General features: G+C 38.4%; 1 protein-coding gene across 10 annotated transcripts in view; it reads right to left on the reverse strand.

Moving 5' to 3' along the window:
- ARHGAP12 (Rho GTPase activating protein 12) overlaps positions 1-20464 on the reverse strand; it is a 121539-nt gene that overhangs the window by 14275 nt on the left and 86800 nt on the right. For 9 of the 10 annotated variants that reach the window (XM_055429681.2, XM_055429672.2, XM_055429713.2 and 6 more), the window contains 3 exons: positions 17619-17680; positions 7743-7824; positions 987-1088 (listed from right to left, as the gene is read on the reverse strand). In XM_055429681.2, coding sequence (XP_055285656.1) covers positions 987-1088; positions 7743-7824; positions 17619-17680 — 246 coding nt within the window. Of the gene's footprint in view, positions 1-986; positions 1089-2908; positions 3032-7742; positions 7825-17618; positions 17681-20464 lie in introns of all 10 variants that reach the window. The other variant, XM_088844055.1, reaches the window with a different exon arrangement.

A 20464-nucleotide genomic window follows, 5' to 3' on the forward strand; every position in this document is an offset into this window, starting at 1 on the left:
ATTCTGAGTCTTGGAAGAGAGGAAACATCTGACAAGCAGAGACTAGCAGCCCTTGGTACTGAAGGTAGATTCATCAGGAGTAAAAACCAACAGGACAGGAACACTTGGTTCTACCTGGGAAACGTCAACTCTTCCAGTCCCCCTGAATAACAGGAGGAAAGGCCTGAGACAGGAGGCTCTAACGGAAGGCTGACTGCAAAGCTGGTCTGACACCCCTCTGCCCTCCACACACGCAGTGTGACTGTGGCTCCCCCACCAGCAGGGGGACCCTGAATTTTTTCTGGCTTGCTTTAAGACACAGAACACACTGGTGTTTGACTCTTCATCCAGATCTCAAGAAGCCCTGGGGCTCCCACTCTGGTCCTCTGGGAACCCTGAATGTGAAAAAGCCTGCAGTCACTCCCCTGAACAAGGAGAGAGCCAGTGAGAAGGAGCCCAGCCACCAGCGAGCTCTGAGCCCGGACAGGGCAACTAGACTCTTCAGCCCCACTCAAGCTGCTGGATGGCTGAAGCCTGGTGACTGGACCTGGATGAGGTCAGAACCACCACGCCGCTCCGGGCAGGCCAAACTGAGCAAACAACCTGTGTCTTTTCTTGGGCTACTGAGTTTGGGGTGGTCTCTTAAGCAACAAAAAGTATGTGTTACTGTGGGGAGCTTTTTATGACACTGGGAAGGCTTTAACTTACTTTTTAATGTTGGATTTTGTGAATAAAGGGAACCACACCTTTTACTGTTGCTGGGGAAATGCAAGACTTGGAACAAAGGCTTGTAATATAAAGTCTGAGATCTAATCACTTATGCAAATGAAGCTAGATCTTTACACCAGATTTTTTGACTTAAAAGTTAAATCAAATACAAACTGACTTAATGACTAATTCTGCCTTAACTAGTCACACTGAAAGACAATTTCCCCAATAACTCAAAACAGAACATAAAATTACTATGGATTAAGAATGAGGATTATACTTAGACAATAATTTATTACCTCAAATACATTCTTTTTGCTGGATTTATCCTTTGAAGCCATCTCAATGGTCGCTCCCTTAAGGTCCACGGTGAATTCTGGTTTGGACTGATTACTCCCAAACTTCGTTTCGGAAAAAAGGAAAAACCTTTGTTATATTCATGTACATACATGTATCCAAGAAGAATTAAGACCAATTTTGTATTATTAACAATAAACGAAACAGGGGGTTACCTCAAATTCTTCTCTTTTTATATCATAAAATAACAATTCCTACTTGAAATTGAAAAATGTTTGTAAGACATGATTACATACAGTTCATTGAAAAGGAAACAAAACGGCTCAACCTCCATCATTATAAGAAAAATACAAAGTAAAGCCACGCTAAAATCTTTTTTCACCTATTAGTATAAAAACAACAAAAAGTTTGATGAAAAATTACATTGGTGAGGCTAGAGAGTAATAGGCCCTCAGTTGCAAGTGGGCTATAAACCAGAATTCCTGGAGAGGACAAATTGCTAATACCATATTTTCAAATTTATAAATACATGTATACTGTGGCTGAGCAATTCTATTTTTTGGAATTTATTCTAAACTATCCATAATTATGTAAAACGATGTGTTCAAAAGGTCATATTCTTATATACATATAAATAACACCTGGCAGATAACTAAGTTCTTTTCCACCAAATAAACATTCTCTAAACTTGATTCCGTACTTTCAAAGGTTATTTCCTTATCAATTCTTTATGTTGTCAACAATTAACAATAACTTGTAAAAACAAAATCCTGAGCCCCATGTTCTTTTATTCAGTCTTTGTTGGAAATAAGCTGGAGCCAGATGCTCTAAAGCCTCAGCAAGTGAAAGAGGAACGGTGAACAGATCAGGAAGACAGTGGACATGGGTGGTTTGAGAAGAAGCAGCATTTAGTTGGCTATTATATTTTGTTAACCAGATAAGGAAAAGGTTAGTAAGCAGCAGAAAAGTGTATGCTAAATATAGACCTACTCTATATATTGCCATCATTAACTTAAATTTCTGTTTCATCTATTAACTGAGAATAGAAAATAGCATTCCTATGTTACTGTAGGATTTGGGGGTTTAAAAAATCCTTACAGGCTGATGAATTGTAATCTTCAAGTTCATAAAGATTTGTTATAGAAAATCTCACTTGCTAAAATACTTTCAACTTCTATTTGTCATCGGAAATGAATCTTACCCACCAACCTTGTGATAACTTATTCACTATTCATAACGTCAATGACAATATTTGTAATTTCACTTTTAATAAATACTTCAACTTCATCTGTTCCCTTTTACTACATCTTTTCAGCTGGTCTTAAATACTATAGCTGACATAACTAAACAAAACTCAAGGTATTATATGGGATTTATTAGTGGAATCAAAACAAAATTCAGACTATTTCATGGAACTAGTAGAACAATTAAAAAACCACAAAACAAATTTTAACAATTCCACAGAGCCTCTGCCTTCTTTATCCCTTTTGTCATTCAAAAACCATTAAAATTAATTCACATTGTAATTTAAAAATCACTGTAATTAAATCACAAAGCTATGATGGGCACAGATTACTTTCTGAGCAAATCTGATGTATTTCGAAAGTTATAAAACTTAAATGGATACATTTAACAAAATGATAAAAATTAAATATAGTTTAACTTGTCACATCATGACATGCTTGGTAGATAGTTGTAAGCTAAGATATAAATAACCAACCAAGTAAGTTACAGTAACCAAATACAATGACATGACAAGGAATGCTATAACAATGCTCTACTGTGGTCAGCAAAATTTTATGTTTGCTATCCATTATTTCTCAAAATCCAGTCCTCCTTTTCTCTACTGTAATCATCACCCCAATGCATTCATGGAAAGAAAACACAACTACTGTGGCAAGGGACATGCAACAAGAACACATACAGTGACAGCAGAAACAGGATCAGATTTTACATATGCGACAGCAGGCCGGCGGCGGACAGAGATTTTCCAGGAAGAAAGCAGCGAGAGCAGGAGCTCAGAGACTGAGCCCTGCTGGCAGAATGACTTGATGGGAAAAGGGAAGAAAATGACGATGTCATTACAGTGCACAATGGCAAAATGACATACAAGAGAAAACCGTAATGGAACCAAGCAGGACAAAAATACAACTCTGCAAAGCAGACACAACACAGGCAAAGCTACATCTCCAAAATATTTGCCAAAAGCCCTAGAATTTATCTCAGAGTATTTTCTGACTTTATTATTCTATCAATTCACGCTTATCTTTGAGATGAATGCTTTTTACAACTTACTTTGAACAGAATTGTCCTCCCTTATATTCACAAAGGAAGACTGGGGGGGGTAATAGAGAGGAGTCATACAGCCCCTCCTAGCCTTGACCTCCTCCCTGTGGCCGGCAGGGCCACGTATTCTGGTTCCTGTCTAAGATCTCTCTGAGGAGAGGCCCTGCTGTCCAGCTTGCCTTCCCTTACTCAGGGACTGTGGCTCTCCACCAGAGGCAAGGCTGTCACCCAGGGACACCTGATGAGGTCTGGAGACGAGCTGGAGGTGGGGGTGTTGCCATGACCCGCTGAACAAATAAGGTGAAAGGAGGTAAGAAAAAGGCAAGTATAATTTAAGTTACTGATCTAAAAACCCAGGGGACAACTAATACTTTCCAGGAAACAAGTGACGTCTACCCATCCCAAAGGAGGAGAGGCTGGCTGGATTCTGGAGGATGCAGCACTGGTGTAAAATTATCTTATAGGCAGCATGTGCACATTTCATTTGCTCCATCTTAACTACCCACGAAATCAAAAATAAATATAAAGCGTGAATGGTTTTCTAAAAACAGAGGTTCAAATAGTATGGATGGTTTTGTTCAGCATCCCATCAATGTGTATATGCCCAGGAATAAGTGTAAGATCTGAATTGGCTATTTCTTCCAGGGGATATGAGTAGAGGTTTTTGCACTTAGTGTGAAACTAATCTGTAAAGAATCATACGTCTCCAACATGGCCCTGGAACAAACCATCTGAGCCCAACTGAAGGAAAAATAATGTCTTCCAACGGCAAAGGGAAAAACTGACTCTGCCAGAGACTGACTCCTGACAGCATCTTCCTAAGTTACACTCAAAGGAAATTTTCACTGGAGGTGATTCTTGTCTTTCTAGCTCACATGCCAGCCTCAGGTAAGATGTGATTTCACTGTATAAACAGGACACATTTTACTTGTGATAGATCTAGCTGGTGACTGAGTAAGCAAACAAAGCTAAAAGTCTTTCAAATCCTTTGTGAACAATCCTAATTACAGAGTTAATTAAAAAGCATCTTGCATATTTCATCAATTTTAAATATTCGTGAGTGCTACATATACCAAAATATATTATATATACTTACACATTTTTTAATTTGAATAATCTTATTTGCTTTTACTTAGGCCACTTAGTTTCAATTCCCTTATTATATGTTACATATGGGAAGAAAAAGCAAGGTGGTTTGAGATTTTTTTAGTTAGCCATATAATAAAAATTAAGAATTGACTGCATAATCAAGCATTTTATCATATCCCACATCTGTTTAGTTTTTAAGAATATAAAACACAGTGTGACTATGTTTTATCAAATTATACCAATCTGAAATGATTATCATAAAGTATTACTGACACTATATTAAAAAAATTTCATTTAAAGGCAAAAACTCAAATAGTCAATCTCTAAAGTTAAAATGCTATTAAGAATTTCACAAGTTCAAAATTGGTGAGCTCAGTGAATTTTAAACTATGTTCCTGCTATTATCACATGGTAATTCAGTAACCCAACTTGAGATGATGAACAGAAATACTCTACACCCTCTGCTGGCATTAGTTTTAATTATGAGTTCTGATTTATGTAAAGTATTCAAGAGCCCTTCTTAAAATGCAACCATTAGTTTATACTAATGGTTCTGTGCTGGGGTATTCACTTCAGTCGTGTCCGCCTCTTTGCGACCCCATGAGTCACAGCACGCCAGGCCTCCCTGTCCATCACCAACTCCCGGAGTTCACTCAAACTCACGTCCATCAAGTCAGTGATGTCATCCAGCCATCTCATTCTCTGTCGTCCCCTTCTCCTCCTACCCCCAATCCTTCCCAGAATCAGAGTCTTTTCCAGTGAGTCAACTCTTTGCATGAGGTGGCCAAAGTATTGGAGTTTCAGCTTCAGCATCAGTCCTTCCAATGAACATCCAGGATTGATCTCCTTTAGAAGGGACTGGCTGGATCTCCTTGCAGTCCAAGGGACTCTCAAGAGTCTTCTCCAACACCACAGTTCAAAAGCATCAATTCTTCAGCAATCAGCTTTCTTCACAGTCCAACTCTCACATCCATACATGACCACGGGAAAAACCATAGCCTTGACTAGACGGACCTTGGTTGGCAAAGCAATGTCTCTGCTTTTTAATATGCTATCTAGGCTGGTCATAACTTTCCTTCCAAGGAGTAAGCGTCTTTTAATTTCATGGCTGCAATCAGCATCCGCAGTGATTTTGGAGCCCCAAAATATAAAGTCTGACACTGTTTCCCCATCTATTTCCCATGAAGTGATGGGACCAGATGCCATGATCTTCGTTTTCTAAATGTTGAACTTTAAGCCAACTTTTTCACTCTCCTCTTTCACTTTCATCAAGAGGCTCTTTAGTTCCTCTTTACATTCGGCTGCCATAAGGGTGGTGTCATCTGCGTATCTGAGGTTATTGATATTTCTCCCGGAAATCTTGATTCCAGCTTGTGCTTCTTCCAGCCCAGTGTTCCTCATGATGTACTCTGCATATAAGTTAAATAAGCAGGGTGACAATATACAGCCTTGATGTACTCCTTTTCCTATTTGGAACCAGTCTGTTGTTCCATGTCCAGTTCTAACTGTTGCTTCCTGACCTGCATATAATAGGTTTCTCAAGAGGCAGATCAGGTGGTCTGGTATTTCCATTTCTTTCAGAATTTTCCACAGTTTATTGTGATCCACACAGTCAAAGGCTTTGGCAAAGTCAATAAAGCAGAAATAGGGTAAGCACTTAACATCCCCTAATTAGAAAAAATATTCATTTTCTTTAAGTCACAGTGGCGCCAGTGGTAAAGAACCTGCCTGCCAATGCAGGAGAGTAACAGACATGGGTTCAATCCCTGTGTGGGGAAGATCCCTTGGAAAAGGAAACGGCTACCCACTACAGTATTCTTACCCAGAGAATCCCATGGACAGAGGAGTTTGGCGGTCTAAAGTCCATAGGGTTGCAAAGAGTCAGATACAACTGAAGCAAATTAGCAGCATGGACATATCTGCCTACTTCAATGATGCCTCACTTACCACAGTGATCTACGTACTTGTTTTATTTGTATATACTACAACTTGCAATCTTTAGGGATTGGTTATTATCAAATAAATGATCATTATCCAACTTTCTTCAGGAACTTTTTTATTACTTTAATCTCTAATTGCTTCTCCATTGCTTTCATTCACTTCCTTCACTCAATTTCAAATAAAAGTTGAGCCACAAGTAGGAAGAATAAATAAATGCATCGTCTTCTAGAAATGCATTAATATAACAAAAAAGTACCATACGCTTCACCTCAGTGACAAAGGAAAAACAATTATCAATTTACTTTAAGACAAGTCAAACAAAAATTTCAATCTTTTAATGTGGATAAGCGTATCACAGGTCAGTTTCACTGTACTGGCACACCAGAGAGAAAATCAAAGCATCAGAGAAGCAAAAGAGAAGAAATATTCCAGAAAGTTCCTATCTGCACTCAACCCAACAGTTTTGGAAGTTACCACATCACAGTATTTGAGGACTAGCACACTCTGTGACACTCCTGGCTCTGAACAATGTTACATGACTGTAAAGGTATACGACTAAGATTTGCTTTGATTTTACAAATGGATTTCTCTTTTATCAAAGGTAAGGCCAACAGGTCCTGGTCATTTTAAAGCAACTCAGTAAATTTAAGAAATATTCATTAAGGTAGGATATAAAGCAGATGAAAAACATTAGCTTAATTTCATTTTTAAATCTTTTTGGAAATACCCAGAGCATGGACTCTGGAGCCAAAATGGTACCCAGATCTGTCACTTACATAGCTCTAAGACTTTGAGCGAGTCACTGAACAGTTTCACACCTCATTTTCTCATCTCCAACAGGGGGAGAGGGGATGACAAACAGTATTCTCCCAGAGTTAAGAGAATAATACAGATACACACACACACACACATACAACACACATACACACCATCCTCTATACTTAGAACGGTATCTCATACATTTTCAGGATTCAAAAAATGTTAACCTATTATGATATGTCACAAATTATAATTTTTGGTATTTGTATTATAAATAACTGAGAATTAACAGTAGTTAACACTCAAATATACAAACAGCTTCAAAGTCCCACAAGTGACATTTTATTTTCTTCTGAAAGTGGGCTGATATCATATATAAACATGGAAACCTAACTAGTATCCAAGGGTCAGGTCACAAATCAAGGTAGGACTTGCCACATGACTGCTTATTTTCTAACTAAATACCTGAAAGAGCAAAGTCAGGATTTTAACAATATGAGTCAACTTTTCTAAGTGGCCCTTTTCTTTCTGAGTCAAAATGCATCTTTAACTAAGAAAGCCTCATTTATTTGCACATGAGCGGTAGTCAGAAGGACTCTGGATGGACTACCTTATGAAATTCAAGTGCAATACTGTCCACATAATTTAAATGTGTAAAGCTTGCAAAGAAATGAAATACTTACCCAACTTGTGCTACTTCCTTGGGTTTTGGTGAAGAGTAAAGATGAACCCTGCAAAACGGCCCAAGAAGACAACCAGTTCTTTCTGTAATGAAAAGATGGCTAATGAGAACTCCATATCTGTTTTTCCAACCAAACTTGAAAAATTAAAATCTACTTCACTGATATCAATGTGGTCCACGATTTATACTCATTACTGACATTCTTATTGTTTTTATTGGGGATATAATTAAAATGGAAACTACAATCATTTTATATCCCCAAAGCAAATGAAGCAAATTAGAGACAGATTATCAGAATAACTATCCATCTAATCATGTTCACACAGGAGTAATCTAGCAAGCACATCTGTGACCAAGGACACTAATTCAAAATCATATGAATGGAACGCTACATTTGGCAAGAATACTTATTCACAATCAAAAAGTAGACAAACAGGATTATCTTACCTAATTCACTGTAAATTGTTTTATATGTCTTAGTTATCGTCCTTCCCCTAATGAGGTTGCATTAGGTAAAAGACTAGACAGTAGGTACATTCTAAATTCCATGCTGAACGATCATCACTAAGGTTACTAAAGTGAGGCATTCAAAAACTTTTCTAAATTACAAAATCAACACACACACTCTATCAAAATTCTGAGCACAGAAATGTATAAAGGAAAGGCCTCATTTCTTCTCTTTCAATACCTACTCTAGAGGTAAAAATGTTTACCTTTCAGGTAATTTAATTGCTGGCAGGCTAAAATGAACATCAAATATATCTTCCACAGGAATTTAAGGCTTGCCTTACAGCCAAACATGTGGCACGTTTTGTGAAAACTTTATAGACACTAAGAAGGTTTATTCTCCATTTGCAGAATGTAGAATTTAGTATCTATCAATTAGACCTACTTTATTATTTTACAACTTTTTACATCTACCTGACCATTATATCTACTACTGTGGGCAGGAATCCCTTAGAAGAAATGGAGTAGCCATCATGGTCAACAAAAGAGTCCGAAATGCAGTACTTGGATGCAATCTTAAAAATGACAGGATGATTTCTGTTCGTTTCCAAGGCAAACCATTCAACATTACAGTAATCCAGGCCTATGCCCCAATGAGTAATGCTGAAGAAGCCGAAGTTAATCGGTTCTATGAAGACCTACAAGACCTTTTAGAACTAACACCCAAAAAAGATGTCCTTTTCATTATAGGGGACTGGAACGCAAAAGTAGGAAGTCAAGAAACACCTGGAGTAACTGGCAAATTTGGCCTTGGAGCACAGAATGAAGCAGGGCAAAGGCTAATAGAGTTTTGTCAAGAGAACGCACTGGTCATAGCAAACACCCTCTTCCAACAGCACAAGAGAAGACTCTACACATGGACATCACCAGATGGTCAACACCGAAATCAGATTGATTATATTCTTTGCAACCAAAGATGGAGAAGCTGTATACAGTTAGCGAAAACAAGACCAGGAGCTGACTGTGGCTCAGATCATGAACTCCTTATTGCGAAGTTCAGACTTAAATTGAAGAAAGTAGGGAAAACCACTAGACCATTCAGATATGACCTCAATCAAATCCCTTATGATTATACAGTGGAAGTGAGAAATAGATTTAAGGGACTAGATCTGATTGATAGAGTGCCTGATGAACTCTGGACGGAGGTTCGTGACATTGTACAGGAGACAGGGACCAAGACCATCCCCATGGAAAAGAAATGCAAAAGAGCGAAATGGCTGTCTGAGGAGGCCTTACAAATAGCTGTGAAAAGAAAAGAGGCGAAAAGCAAAGGAGAAAAGGAAAGATATAAGCATCTGAATGCAGAGTTCCAAAGAATAGCAAGGAGAGATAAGAAAGACTTCCTCAGTGATCAATGCAAAGAAATAGAGGAAAACAACAGAATAGGAAAAACAAGAGAGCTCTTCAAGAAAATTAGAGATTCCAAGGGAACATTTCATGCAAAGATGGGCTCGATAAAGGACAGAAATGGTATGGACCTAACAGAAGCAGAAGATATTAAGAAGAGGTGGCAGGAATACACAGAAGAACTGTACAAAAAAGATCTTCACGACCAAGATAGTCACGATAACGTGATCACTGACCTAGAGCCAGACATCTTGGAATGTGAAGTCAAGTGGGCCTTAGAAAGCATCACTACGAACAAAGCTAGTGGAGGTGATGGAATTCCAGTTGAGCTATTTCAAGTCTTGAAAGATGATGCTGTGAAAGTGCTGCACTCAATATGCCAGCAGATTTGGAAAACTCAGCAGTGGCCACAGGACTGGAAGAGGTCAGTCTTCATTCCAATCCCAAAGAAAGGCAATGCCAAAGAATGCTCAAACTACCGCACAATTGCACTCATCTCACACGCTAGTAAAGTCATGCTCAAAATTCTCCAAGCCAGGCTTCAGCAGTATGTAAACCGTGAACTCCCAGATGTTCAAGCAGGTTTTAGAAAAGGCAGAGGCACCAGAGATCAAATTGCCAACATCCGCTGGATCATGGAGAAAGCAAGAGAGTTTCAGAAAAACATCTATTTCTGCTTTATTGACTATGCCAAAGCCTTTGACTGTGTCGATCACAATAAACTGTGGAACATTCTGAAAGAGATGGGAATCCCAGACCACCTGACCTGCCTCTTGAGAAACCTGTATGCAGGTCAGGAAGCAACTGTTAGAACTGGACATGGAACAACAGACTGGTTCCAAATAGGAAAAGGTGTACGTCAAGGTTGTATATTGTCACCTTGCTTATTTAACTTATATGCAGAGTACATCATGAGGAACGCTGGGCTGGAAGAAGCACAAGCTGGAATCAAGATTGCCGGGAGAAATATCAATAACCTCAGATATGCAGATGACACTACCCTTATGGCAGAAAGTGAAGAGGAACTCAAAAGCCTCTTGATGAAAGTGAAAGAGGAGAGTGAAAAGGTTGGCTTGAAGCTCAACATTCAGAAAACAAAGATCATGGCATCTGGTCCCATCACTTCATGGGAAATAGATGGAAAAACAGTGGAAACAGTGTCAGACTTTGTTTTTTTGGGCTCCAAAATCACTGCAGATGCTGATTGCAGCCATGAAATTAAAAGACGCTTGCTCCTTGGAAGGAAAGTTATGACCAACCTTGATAGTATATTAAAAAGCAGAGACATTACTTTGCCAACCAAGGTCCGTCTAGTCAAGGCAATGGTTTTTCCCGTGGTCATGTATGGATGTGAGAGTTGGACTGTGAAGAAGGCTGACCGCCGAAGAATCGATGCTTTTGAACTGTGGTGTTGGAGAAGACTCTTGAGAGTCCCTTATACTGCAAGGAGATCCAACCAGTCCATTCTAGAGGAGATCAATCCTGGATGTTCATTGGAGGGACTGATGCTAAAGCTGAAACTGCAATACTTTGGCCACCTCATGCGACGAGTTGACTCACTGGAAAAGACTCTGATGCTGGGAAAGGTTGGGGGCGGGAGGAGAAGGGGACGACGGAGAATGAGATGGCTGGATGGCATCACCGACTTGTGGACATGAGTTTGAGTGAACTCCGGGAGTTGGTGATGGACAGGGAGGCCTGGCGTGCTGTGATTCATGGGGTCGCGGAGAGTCAGACACGACTGAGCGACTGAACTGAACTGAACTGAACTGACCTTGAAAAGTAAAATAAAGTTGACTCCTATAGAGTCTCTATTTTTCCTTTTATTTCCTGTTTTGCTAATAGTCATTATGCTACTTACTTGGACTATTTCTAATTACTAGGTTTTCACTGTGAGTTGATCCATAGGGCTTTATCACTTCAAAGATGTTAGTGATTCCCCTTAGTTCCAACTATCTACTTTCTCTATGGAAATGGATACTCATATTTCTTTGATATGCCTTTGTGTTTAATTTTTCTAAATCATTTTTCAGATGTCTCTTTTAAGACTGAGCCAGGTTTTGATTTGTGCTTCACTCTGAGCACGTTTTTCATTCAATGAGCAACATATTTTGGAAGGGTTTATTTTCATTTCTAAATTTATGTTATATTCAATCTTATATTTATTTAAATAGTATCTACTAACCTCTCTGAAAAATGCTGAAATATATTTCCACTTCAAATATACTTCCACTTTAAATAAGCTTTTTGAGTCTAATTTTCAAAATCAGAAAAACTGTGGAATGTATACCTCAGGATAAATAATGGATATTTGAATACTGAGTGAATGATAGTTCCCTTGAGGTCTGTGTGACTGAGTTGCAGGCAGAAATCAATTAGTCACATTTTTTTCATGGAACCAATTTTTTTTTCCCCTAAAAAAACAACTGGCTGTGATACACTGTGATTATTTAAACTTGACTATTTGGCAGCTAGACATTATCTCAAAAACGGATGAAGTGAGACTGTCATTTCAAGGAAAATAAATGATACTATATGCTGACAATAACAAATTAAAGCTGTCAAACAGAAAGCAGAATTTTGGAAAACTCAGCACTTGTGCTGCGGTAAGGTTGACAATATTCCAAAACTTAGTGACTTTGACAATGATAATATTGATTTGTGATTCTTTGATATCATAAAATAAAATGTGACAACATATGAAACCTCAGCAAACTTCATAAACTGGTATTTTCCAAATGACCTACAAGATGCTACAAAATTATGCACAGGTAAAAGATTCATGCAAAATGCAACACAGACCCATGAATTTTAACGTAAGTGAATATGAAAAAGTCAGTCTCTACCAAAAGGAAGCTTCCATAAGCCTCTGATCCTTATCCATCAGAGGGCAGACAGAATGAAAACCACAGTCACAGAAAACTAACTAAACTGATCACATGGACTACAGCCTTGTCTAACTCAATGAAACTATGAGCCATGCTGTGTAGGGCCACCTAAGACAGAAGGGTCATGGTGGAGAGTTCTGACAAAATATGGTCCACTGTAGAAGAGGATGACAAACCACTTCAGTAATTCTTGCCTTGAGAACCCGATGAACAGTATGAAAAGGCAAAAAAGATAAGACACTGAAAGAGGAACTCCCCAGGTTGGCAGGTGCCTAATATGCTACTGGAGAAGAGTGGAGAAATAACTCCAGAAAGAGTAAGAGATGGAGCCAAAGCAAAAACAGTGCCCCGTTGGGGATGTGACTGGTGATGGAAGAAAAGTCTGAAGCTGTAAAGAACAATACTGCATAGGAACCAGGAATGGTAGGTCCATGAATCAAGGTAAATTAGAAGTGATCAAACAGGAGATGGCAAGAGTGAACATTGACATTTTAGGAATCAGTGAACTAAAATGGACTGGAATGGGCAAATTTAATTCAGATGACCATTATATCTATTACTCTGGGTAAGAATTCCTTAGAAGAAATGGAGTAGCCATCAAAGTCAACAAAAGAGTCCAAAATGCAGTACCAGGGTACAATCTCAAGAACGACAGAATGATCTCTGTTCATTTCCAAGGCAAACAATTCAATATCACAGTAATCCAAATCTATGCCCCAACCAATAATGCTGAAGAAGCTGAAGTTCAACGGTTCTATGAGGACCTACAAGATCTTCCAGAACTAACACCCAAAAAAGATGTCCTTTTCATCATAAGGGACTGGAATGCAAAAGTGGGAAGTCAAGAGATACCTGAAGTAAACAGGTAAATTTGACCTTGGAGTACAGAATGAAGCAGGGCAAAGGCTAACAGAGTTTTGCCAAGAGAACGCACTGGTCATAGCAAACACCCTCTTTCAACAACACAAGAGAAGACTCTACACATGGACATCACCAGATAGTCAATACCAAAATCAGATTGATTATATTCTTTGCAGCCAAAGATGGAGAAGCTCTATACAGTCAGCAAAAAAAAAAGACTGGGAACTGTGGCTCAGATCATGAACTGCTTATTGCCAAATTCAGACTTAAATTGAAGTAGGGAAAACCACTAGATCATTCAGATATGGCCTAAATCAAATCCCTTACGATTTTACAGTGGAAGTGACAAATACATTCAAGGGATTAGATCTGATAGAGTGCCTGAAGAACTATGGACGGAGGTTCGTGACACTGTACAGGAGGCAGGGATCAAGACCATTTCCAAGAAAAAAAATGCAAAAAAGGAAAAACAGTTGTCTGAAGAGGCCTTACAAACAGCTGGAAAAAGAAGGGAAGCTAAAGGCAAAGGATAAAAGGAAAGACATACCCACCTGAATGCAGAGTTCCAAAGAATAGCAGAGAAAGATAAGAAAGCCTTCCTCAGTGATCAATGCAAAGAAATAGAGGAAAACAATAGAATGGGAAAGACTAGAGATCTCTTCAAGAAAATCAGAGATGCCAAGGGAACATTTCATGCAAAGATAGGCACAGTAAAGGACAGAAACAGTGTGCTGTTAAAGTGCTGCACTCAATATGCCAACAAATTTGGAAAACTCAGCAGTGGCCACAGGACTGGAAAAGGTCAGTTTTCATTAAATCCCAAAGAAAGGCAATGTCAAAGACTGCTCAAACTACCACACAGTTGCACTCATCTCATACGCTAGCAAAGTAAGGCTCGAATATCTTCAAGGCAGGCTTCAACAGTACATGAACCATGAACTTCCAGATGTTCAAGCTGGATTTAGAAAAGGCAGAGGAACCAGAGATCAAATTGCCAACATCCGTTGAACCATAGAAAAAGCAAAAGACTTCCAAAAAAAATCTACTTCTGTTTTATTGATTACACCAAAGCCTTTGACTGTGTAGATCACAACAAATTGTGGAAAATTCTTCAAGAGATGGGAATACCAGTCCACCTGACCTGCTTCCTGAGAAATCTGTATCCCGGTCAAGAAGCAACGGTTAGAACCAGACATGGAACAACAGACTGGTTCCAAATTGGGAAAGGAGTAGGTCAAGGCTATATACTGTCACCCTACTTATTTAACTTCTATGCAGAGTACCTATGCGAAATGCCAGGCTGGATGAAGCACAAGCTGGAATCATGACTGCTGGGAGAAATATCAATAACTTCAGATAGGCACATGACACCACCCTTATGGCAAAAAGCAAAGAACTAAAGAACCTCTTCATGTAAGTGAAAGAGGAGTGAAAAAGCTGGCTTAAAACTCAACATTCAGAAAACAAAAATCATGGCATCCAATCCCATCACTTCATGGCAATTACATGGGGAAACAATGGAAACAGTGAGAGACTTTAATTTGGGGGACTCCAAAAGCACTGCAGATGGTGATTGCAGCCATGAAATTAAAAGACGCCTGCTCCTTGGAAGAAAAGCTATGACCAACCTAGACAGCATATTAAAAAGCAGAGACATTAATTACTTTGCTGACAAAGATCCGTCTATTCAAAGCTATGGTTTTTCCAGTAGTCATGCATGGATGTGAGAGCTGGACTATAAAGAAAGCTGATCACCAAAGAATTGATGCTTTTGAACTGTGGTGTTGGGGAAGACTCTTGAGAGTACCTTGGACTGCAAGGAGATCCAACCAGTTAGTCCTAAAGGAAATCAGTCCTGAATATTCACTGGAAGGACTGATGCTGAAGCTGAAACTCTGATACTTTGGACACCTGATGCAAAGAACTAACTCCTTGGAAAAGACCCTGATGCTGGGAAAGATTGAAGGCAGGAGAAGGGGACAATAGAGAATGAGATGGTTGGATGGCATCACTGACTCAATGGACATGAGTTTGAGCAAGCTCTGGGAGTTGGTGATGGACAGGGTATGCTGCAGTCCATGGGGTCGCAAAGAGTCAAGACAAAACTGAGCAACTGAACAACAAAATATGAATAAATATGAATATAATGAAATAGATGTACTCTTAGGAAAAGTATTCTAAAAGAAGCAGAAAATCCATAAGACTATCATGAGAAAAACAACAACGAAAACAAACAAAGTGGCCAAAGACCTACTTGCACTGCTGCTGCTGCTGCTGCTGCTAAGTCACTTCAGTCGTGTCCGACTCTGTGTGACCCCATAGACGGAAGCCCACCAGGCTCCCCCGTCCCTGGGATTCTCCAGGCAAGAACACTGGAGTGGGTTGCCATTTCCTTCTCCAATGTGTGAAAGTGGAAAGTGAAAGTGAAGTCGCTCAGCCGTGTCTGACTCGTAGTGACCCCACGGACTTCAGCCTACCAGGCTCCTCCGTCCATGGGATTTTCTAGGCAAGAGTACTGGAGTGGCTTGCCATTGCCTTCTCCGCTACTTGCACTACTTATCCCCAAAAGAAAAAAAGGTCCAATTCACCAACTTCTACCAAGGAACAGCTTAAGGAATAGACAACTGCAGTACCTGTAAAAGTTATTTCAGAGTACTTAAGAGGCAAACTTCCAAGTACAAAAATCTGACAAAGACAGTTCAATTAAAGCAAATCTAAAAACCTCAACTACATGTAAATTTTAAACTCTTTCTTAAACAGACTGACACTTTGGCTGTAAAACCATAGCATTTCAACAGTTTTTTTTAAAATCAGAGAAAGTGTAACTTAAAAAGAGTTAATTTCCTAAATTCATTACCCAAAAAGTCAACAACCCAGACTTTCCCAGTGGCACAATGGATAAAAATCTGCCTGCCAGTGCAGAGGACACGGGTTCACTCCCTGGCCTTGGAAGATTCTACAGCAGTGGAGCAACTAAGCTCATGTGCAACTACTGGGCCAGCGCTCCACAATAAGAGAAGCCAATGTCATTAGAAACTCGTTCACTGCAACCAGAGAGTAGTTCCCTCTCGCTGCAGCTAGAGAAAGCCTACACAGCAACAAAGACCCACTGCAGTCAAAATAAATTAATTAATTTAAAAAAAAAACCAACAACCCAAGAGAAAAAAGAGTCAAAGAGTATAAACTGATAATTCAACAACAACAAAGAAATACAATTTCTCTCTAACCTCCAGTAGCAAAGATCAAAGAGTCTGACAACATAATGAACTGGCAAAGGTGCAGAGAAAACCCAGGCTCCTGGAAGTTAGGACTGACTGAGGACCTTGAGGCATAATCTGGAATTGTATCAGCAGGACCAATGCATATGGCTTGGCAACTCCACTTCTATAAAATTTATTCTACAGGCATATCAACATGCTCACAAAATGAGCTGTGCAAGACACTGAGTGTAATACTGTTTGTAATAGCAAAAGATGTAAAAGTCCTAAATGTTTACCAATAGACAGGCATATACTTGCAAAGAACAATTAAATAAACTATGATACAGCCATATAACTATGGGCTTCCCAGGTGGCTCTGGGGAAACAAAGAATCTGCCTGCCAATGCAGGAGTTCCATACGTGGGGCGGGAAGAGCCCCTGGAGAAGGAAATGGCAACCCAATCCAGTATTCTTGCCTGACAAATCCATGGACAGAGGATCCTGGCAGGCTACAGTCCATAGGGTCACAAAAGAGTCAGACACGATGGGGCAACATCAACATGCAGCAGTTAAAAACAATGTGCCAATTGTATATGCAATGAAACAGAACCATCTCCAAGATAAACTGTTAAAAGATTGTTAAAAGTAATCTATGGATATATAAATATATCTATTTTCTATCTCTGGAGGAAAACAGCACATCTCACTAGACCTAACTGGTTGCCTCTGGGGAGGAAAAATTGATGGCTGCTGACTGGATTTGACTATTCTGTGTACCTTTGTGTTTTGCCATGTGTATTTATTACTTATTGAAAAAGAATTTTAATAAAGCTAATGGTTGCTCAGAATCACCTGCCTTATCATTTCTGAATTTAACCTTACCCTAAGAAATGTGTCAAAATAAAGAAAATTTTTGCTACACTTCCTAACAATCTTTTATATATATATATATAATATTAGAAAATACATTTGAAATGCTTTGAAACTGTTAATCACTTCTACCAGAATATAATTTATATAGTTTTTATTTATATCAATCAGATAAAAAATATCATTAATGATTTGTGTACTCACCGAACCTTTTTTCCATTTTCAGTAATTTTTGTTACATTTAATAATCCATATTTCTCTTGACCCTACGGTATGGAACAGAGATATTACTGTTTATACATCATTCATATAGGCAATGAGGTCTAAATTCTTACATACAACTGAATCAAAATGATCTGGTACTCTAATATTAGCTTAAAAGAAAAATTAGTCAGTAGTAATATGTTTAGTTGTATAATATGTTAAAACTACAATTTTCTAATACTTCCATAAAGTTATTTTCAGTTAAAAAAAGTTATTTTCAGTTATTTTTATAATTAAGCACTTGGTCTTCTCAAGTAACAGCAGCCATAAGGTAAAGTCAAACTAGATTTCCATATGAACGTTATAAGTCTGCACTGGAAAAGTGATTTATGACTTTCTGTTCAAAGCAAGGGATACAATACTATAACAATAAATATCACAGAAAAGGAACTATTTATTCTGTTGTCACTGTACAACAGTATAGTCTGAAAATTATTTAAGATACCCACTTTGTCAGAATGTAAAAATAACCAGGTGGAACAAATGCAGTGACTGTATTTAATAAATTAAAGTAACTGGTACTCTGCATAGAATTGGCCTTAATGTGGCATAAAGAATTTACTACATGCTCCATTAAACATATGATCAAACATGGTGAACTGGGCTCTAGACTAACTATATCTATTAGTCAGTGGATGTAAAAACCAGTTACGCAGCTTTACCATCACACCCTAGGAAGGCAAAAGCCGCTGTGCTCAAGTTCAAGTTAAATGTTATCTTAACATCCTTCCAGGTGGGATTGAAGAAGCACTTCTCACTGCTCTAGCCTCCTATATTCAAATCAATTTAATCAAAATGAGTTAATGCCTATAGCAATCATCAGCATTAGTGAGCACTGTAAGCCCAGGACAAAGCAGTCAATTTTATTTCAACTAAAACATACACACAATATACTCACACAGAGAAAAAAATACTCCCAATTCAGAATTTATTTCTAACTATTTGACTCATACCTCAGCTAATGTTCTCAATGTACTTTAATTAGGAAAAACAACCAAATTTTTCTTGTACGGCAGATAAATATTGAGTATTTTCTCACTAATGTCTAAAAGATAATGCTTGCCTGGTCTGATTAGAAAAACTCACATCTATAGACAAAGCTGACAAACTGTTCTATTATTCACTTTTGGTACACTGGGAACTTGGGAAATAGCCATACTACTGCAGTTTTTTTCACAAAGCGTAAGGTTGGCTCTCCTTAGATATGTAAGTCTGATTCTTCTCCTAAGAACTCTCTGTTGCCTCTCAATAAAAACATCAATTACACAGTTAAAAACACGCACAGGACATTAAGAACATTCCCTATTTACTATCAAAAGCAGAGAAGGGGGAAAAAAAAACTTTCAATGATCCAGAAACTAAGTAACATTAATCTGAAAGGATGGGCCCTGGTTGTGTAAGCACAGGAGCAGGAATAACCCTACTAAAAATGCCAAAGCTGGAACAGTGTGGGTGAAAAAGCAGAGACACGACAGAAATGCCAGCATCAAAATAGGAAGAGAAACGGAAGGGACATCAGCAGTGACAGATGGCCTGAGCCTGAGGGATGAAACGACACTCAGGATCAGGGATTCTCACCTGAGTTGTGAATGGGCCGATACTGCACAAAACCGTGCCTGCACAGGCATCATTCAAGGGCAAAGCCCAGAGTACCCAGGAAATTCTCATAGGGACCAAGAAAGACCCCAGCACTAAAGCCACTGAATTACAAACTTTAAAAGTTAATGACTAATTTTGTTAAGTGAGTTTCACCTAGATTAAAAATATGTTTAAAGAACCAGTTTTATTTAAAAATAATTAATGTCTAAATCATGTTCAGTGGAAAAAATTTACGACAATTTGTCCACTAAACATTCTTGTTAAAGAAGGTGTTGAAATGTCCTTTGCTCCAAAGTGGGTAAAGCACTTTAATACCATTATTTGAAAACATAAGGTCAAAGCTTGTTTCCAAATTATACATTCAAAACTGTATTCACTATTCAGTAACTGAAAACTTTAAAACGCATATTCTTATAGGCACATTGGGACAAATAGAGATTAGGTCCTTAGATAAGCCTACAAAATCCTACTGAATCCATGCTCTAGTCAAACTGTAGAGAAACATTATCAATTTTTTAAAAGATGTATACACTATTTCTAAAAAGGACTTCAGGTGACTGAAAAATAATGTATTTGAAAACTGGAAAGAAAACAAGAAAAAAATGAACATGTTTAAAATTTGTATTAAGGGATGAAATTTTAATCTGCTTTGATTAGAAGAGACTGAATGAAGACATCGTACACAAGTGAACAAAGCTTGTAAAAAAAGACCACGTATTATATGATTCTACTCAAATGAAAGGACCAGAACAGGCAAATCTAGTGAGATAGAAAGTAATTACTGGCTGCTTAGGGCTTGACAGGGTGTGGAGGTAGAGGGGGTCATGACAGATGAGTACTTCTTTTCGAGGTGATGAAGATATTCTAAAATGAGTGTAACAATAGTTGCATGTATCTGAATACATTAATACTAACAACCACCAAACTGTACAGTTTAAATGGGTGAACGGTACAGTATGTTAGTTATATTTCAATAGTTTCAATTTAAAAAAAAGAGATTTGAGAGGTAGCTGGGCAATTTTCAGAGATTTAAAGATGACATCAGGTAACTAATACTGATTATAGTGTCAGTTTCATTTCTACATTTGTAGCTTCTTTTCTCATACCACTAAGTCTTTATGCCAACCAGATTTTAACTCAAAGAACTAAGAAAATATTTGCTCATATTAATTCGGTAACAGTGGGAA

This window comes from Moschus berezovskii, chromosome 15 (assembly GCF_049115385.1).
Source record: "Moschus berezovskii isolate FMDL1 chromosome 15, NW_MosBer_1.0, whole genome shotgun sequence".
In the NCBI taxonomy this organism is placed as follows: Eukaryota; Metazoa; Chordata; class Mammalia; order Artiodactyla; family Moschidae; genus Moschus; species Moschus berezovskii.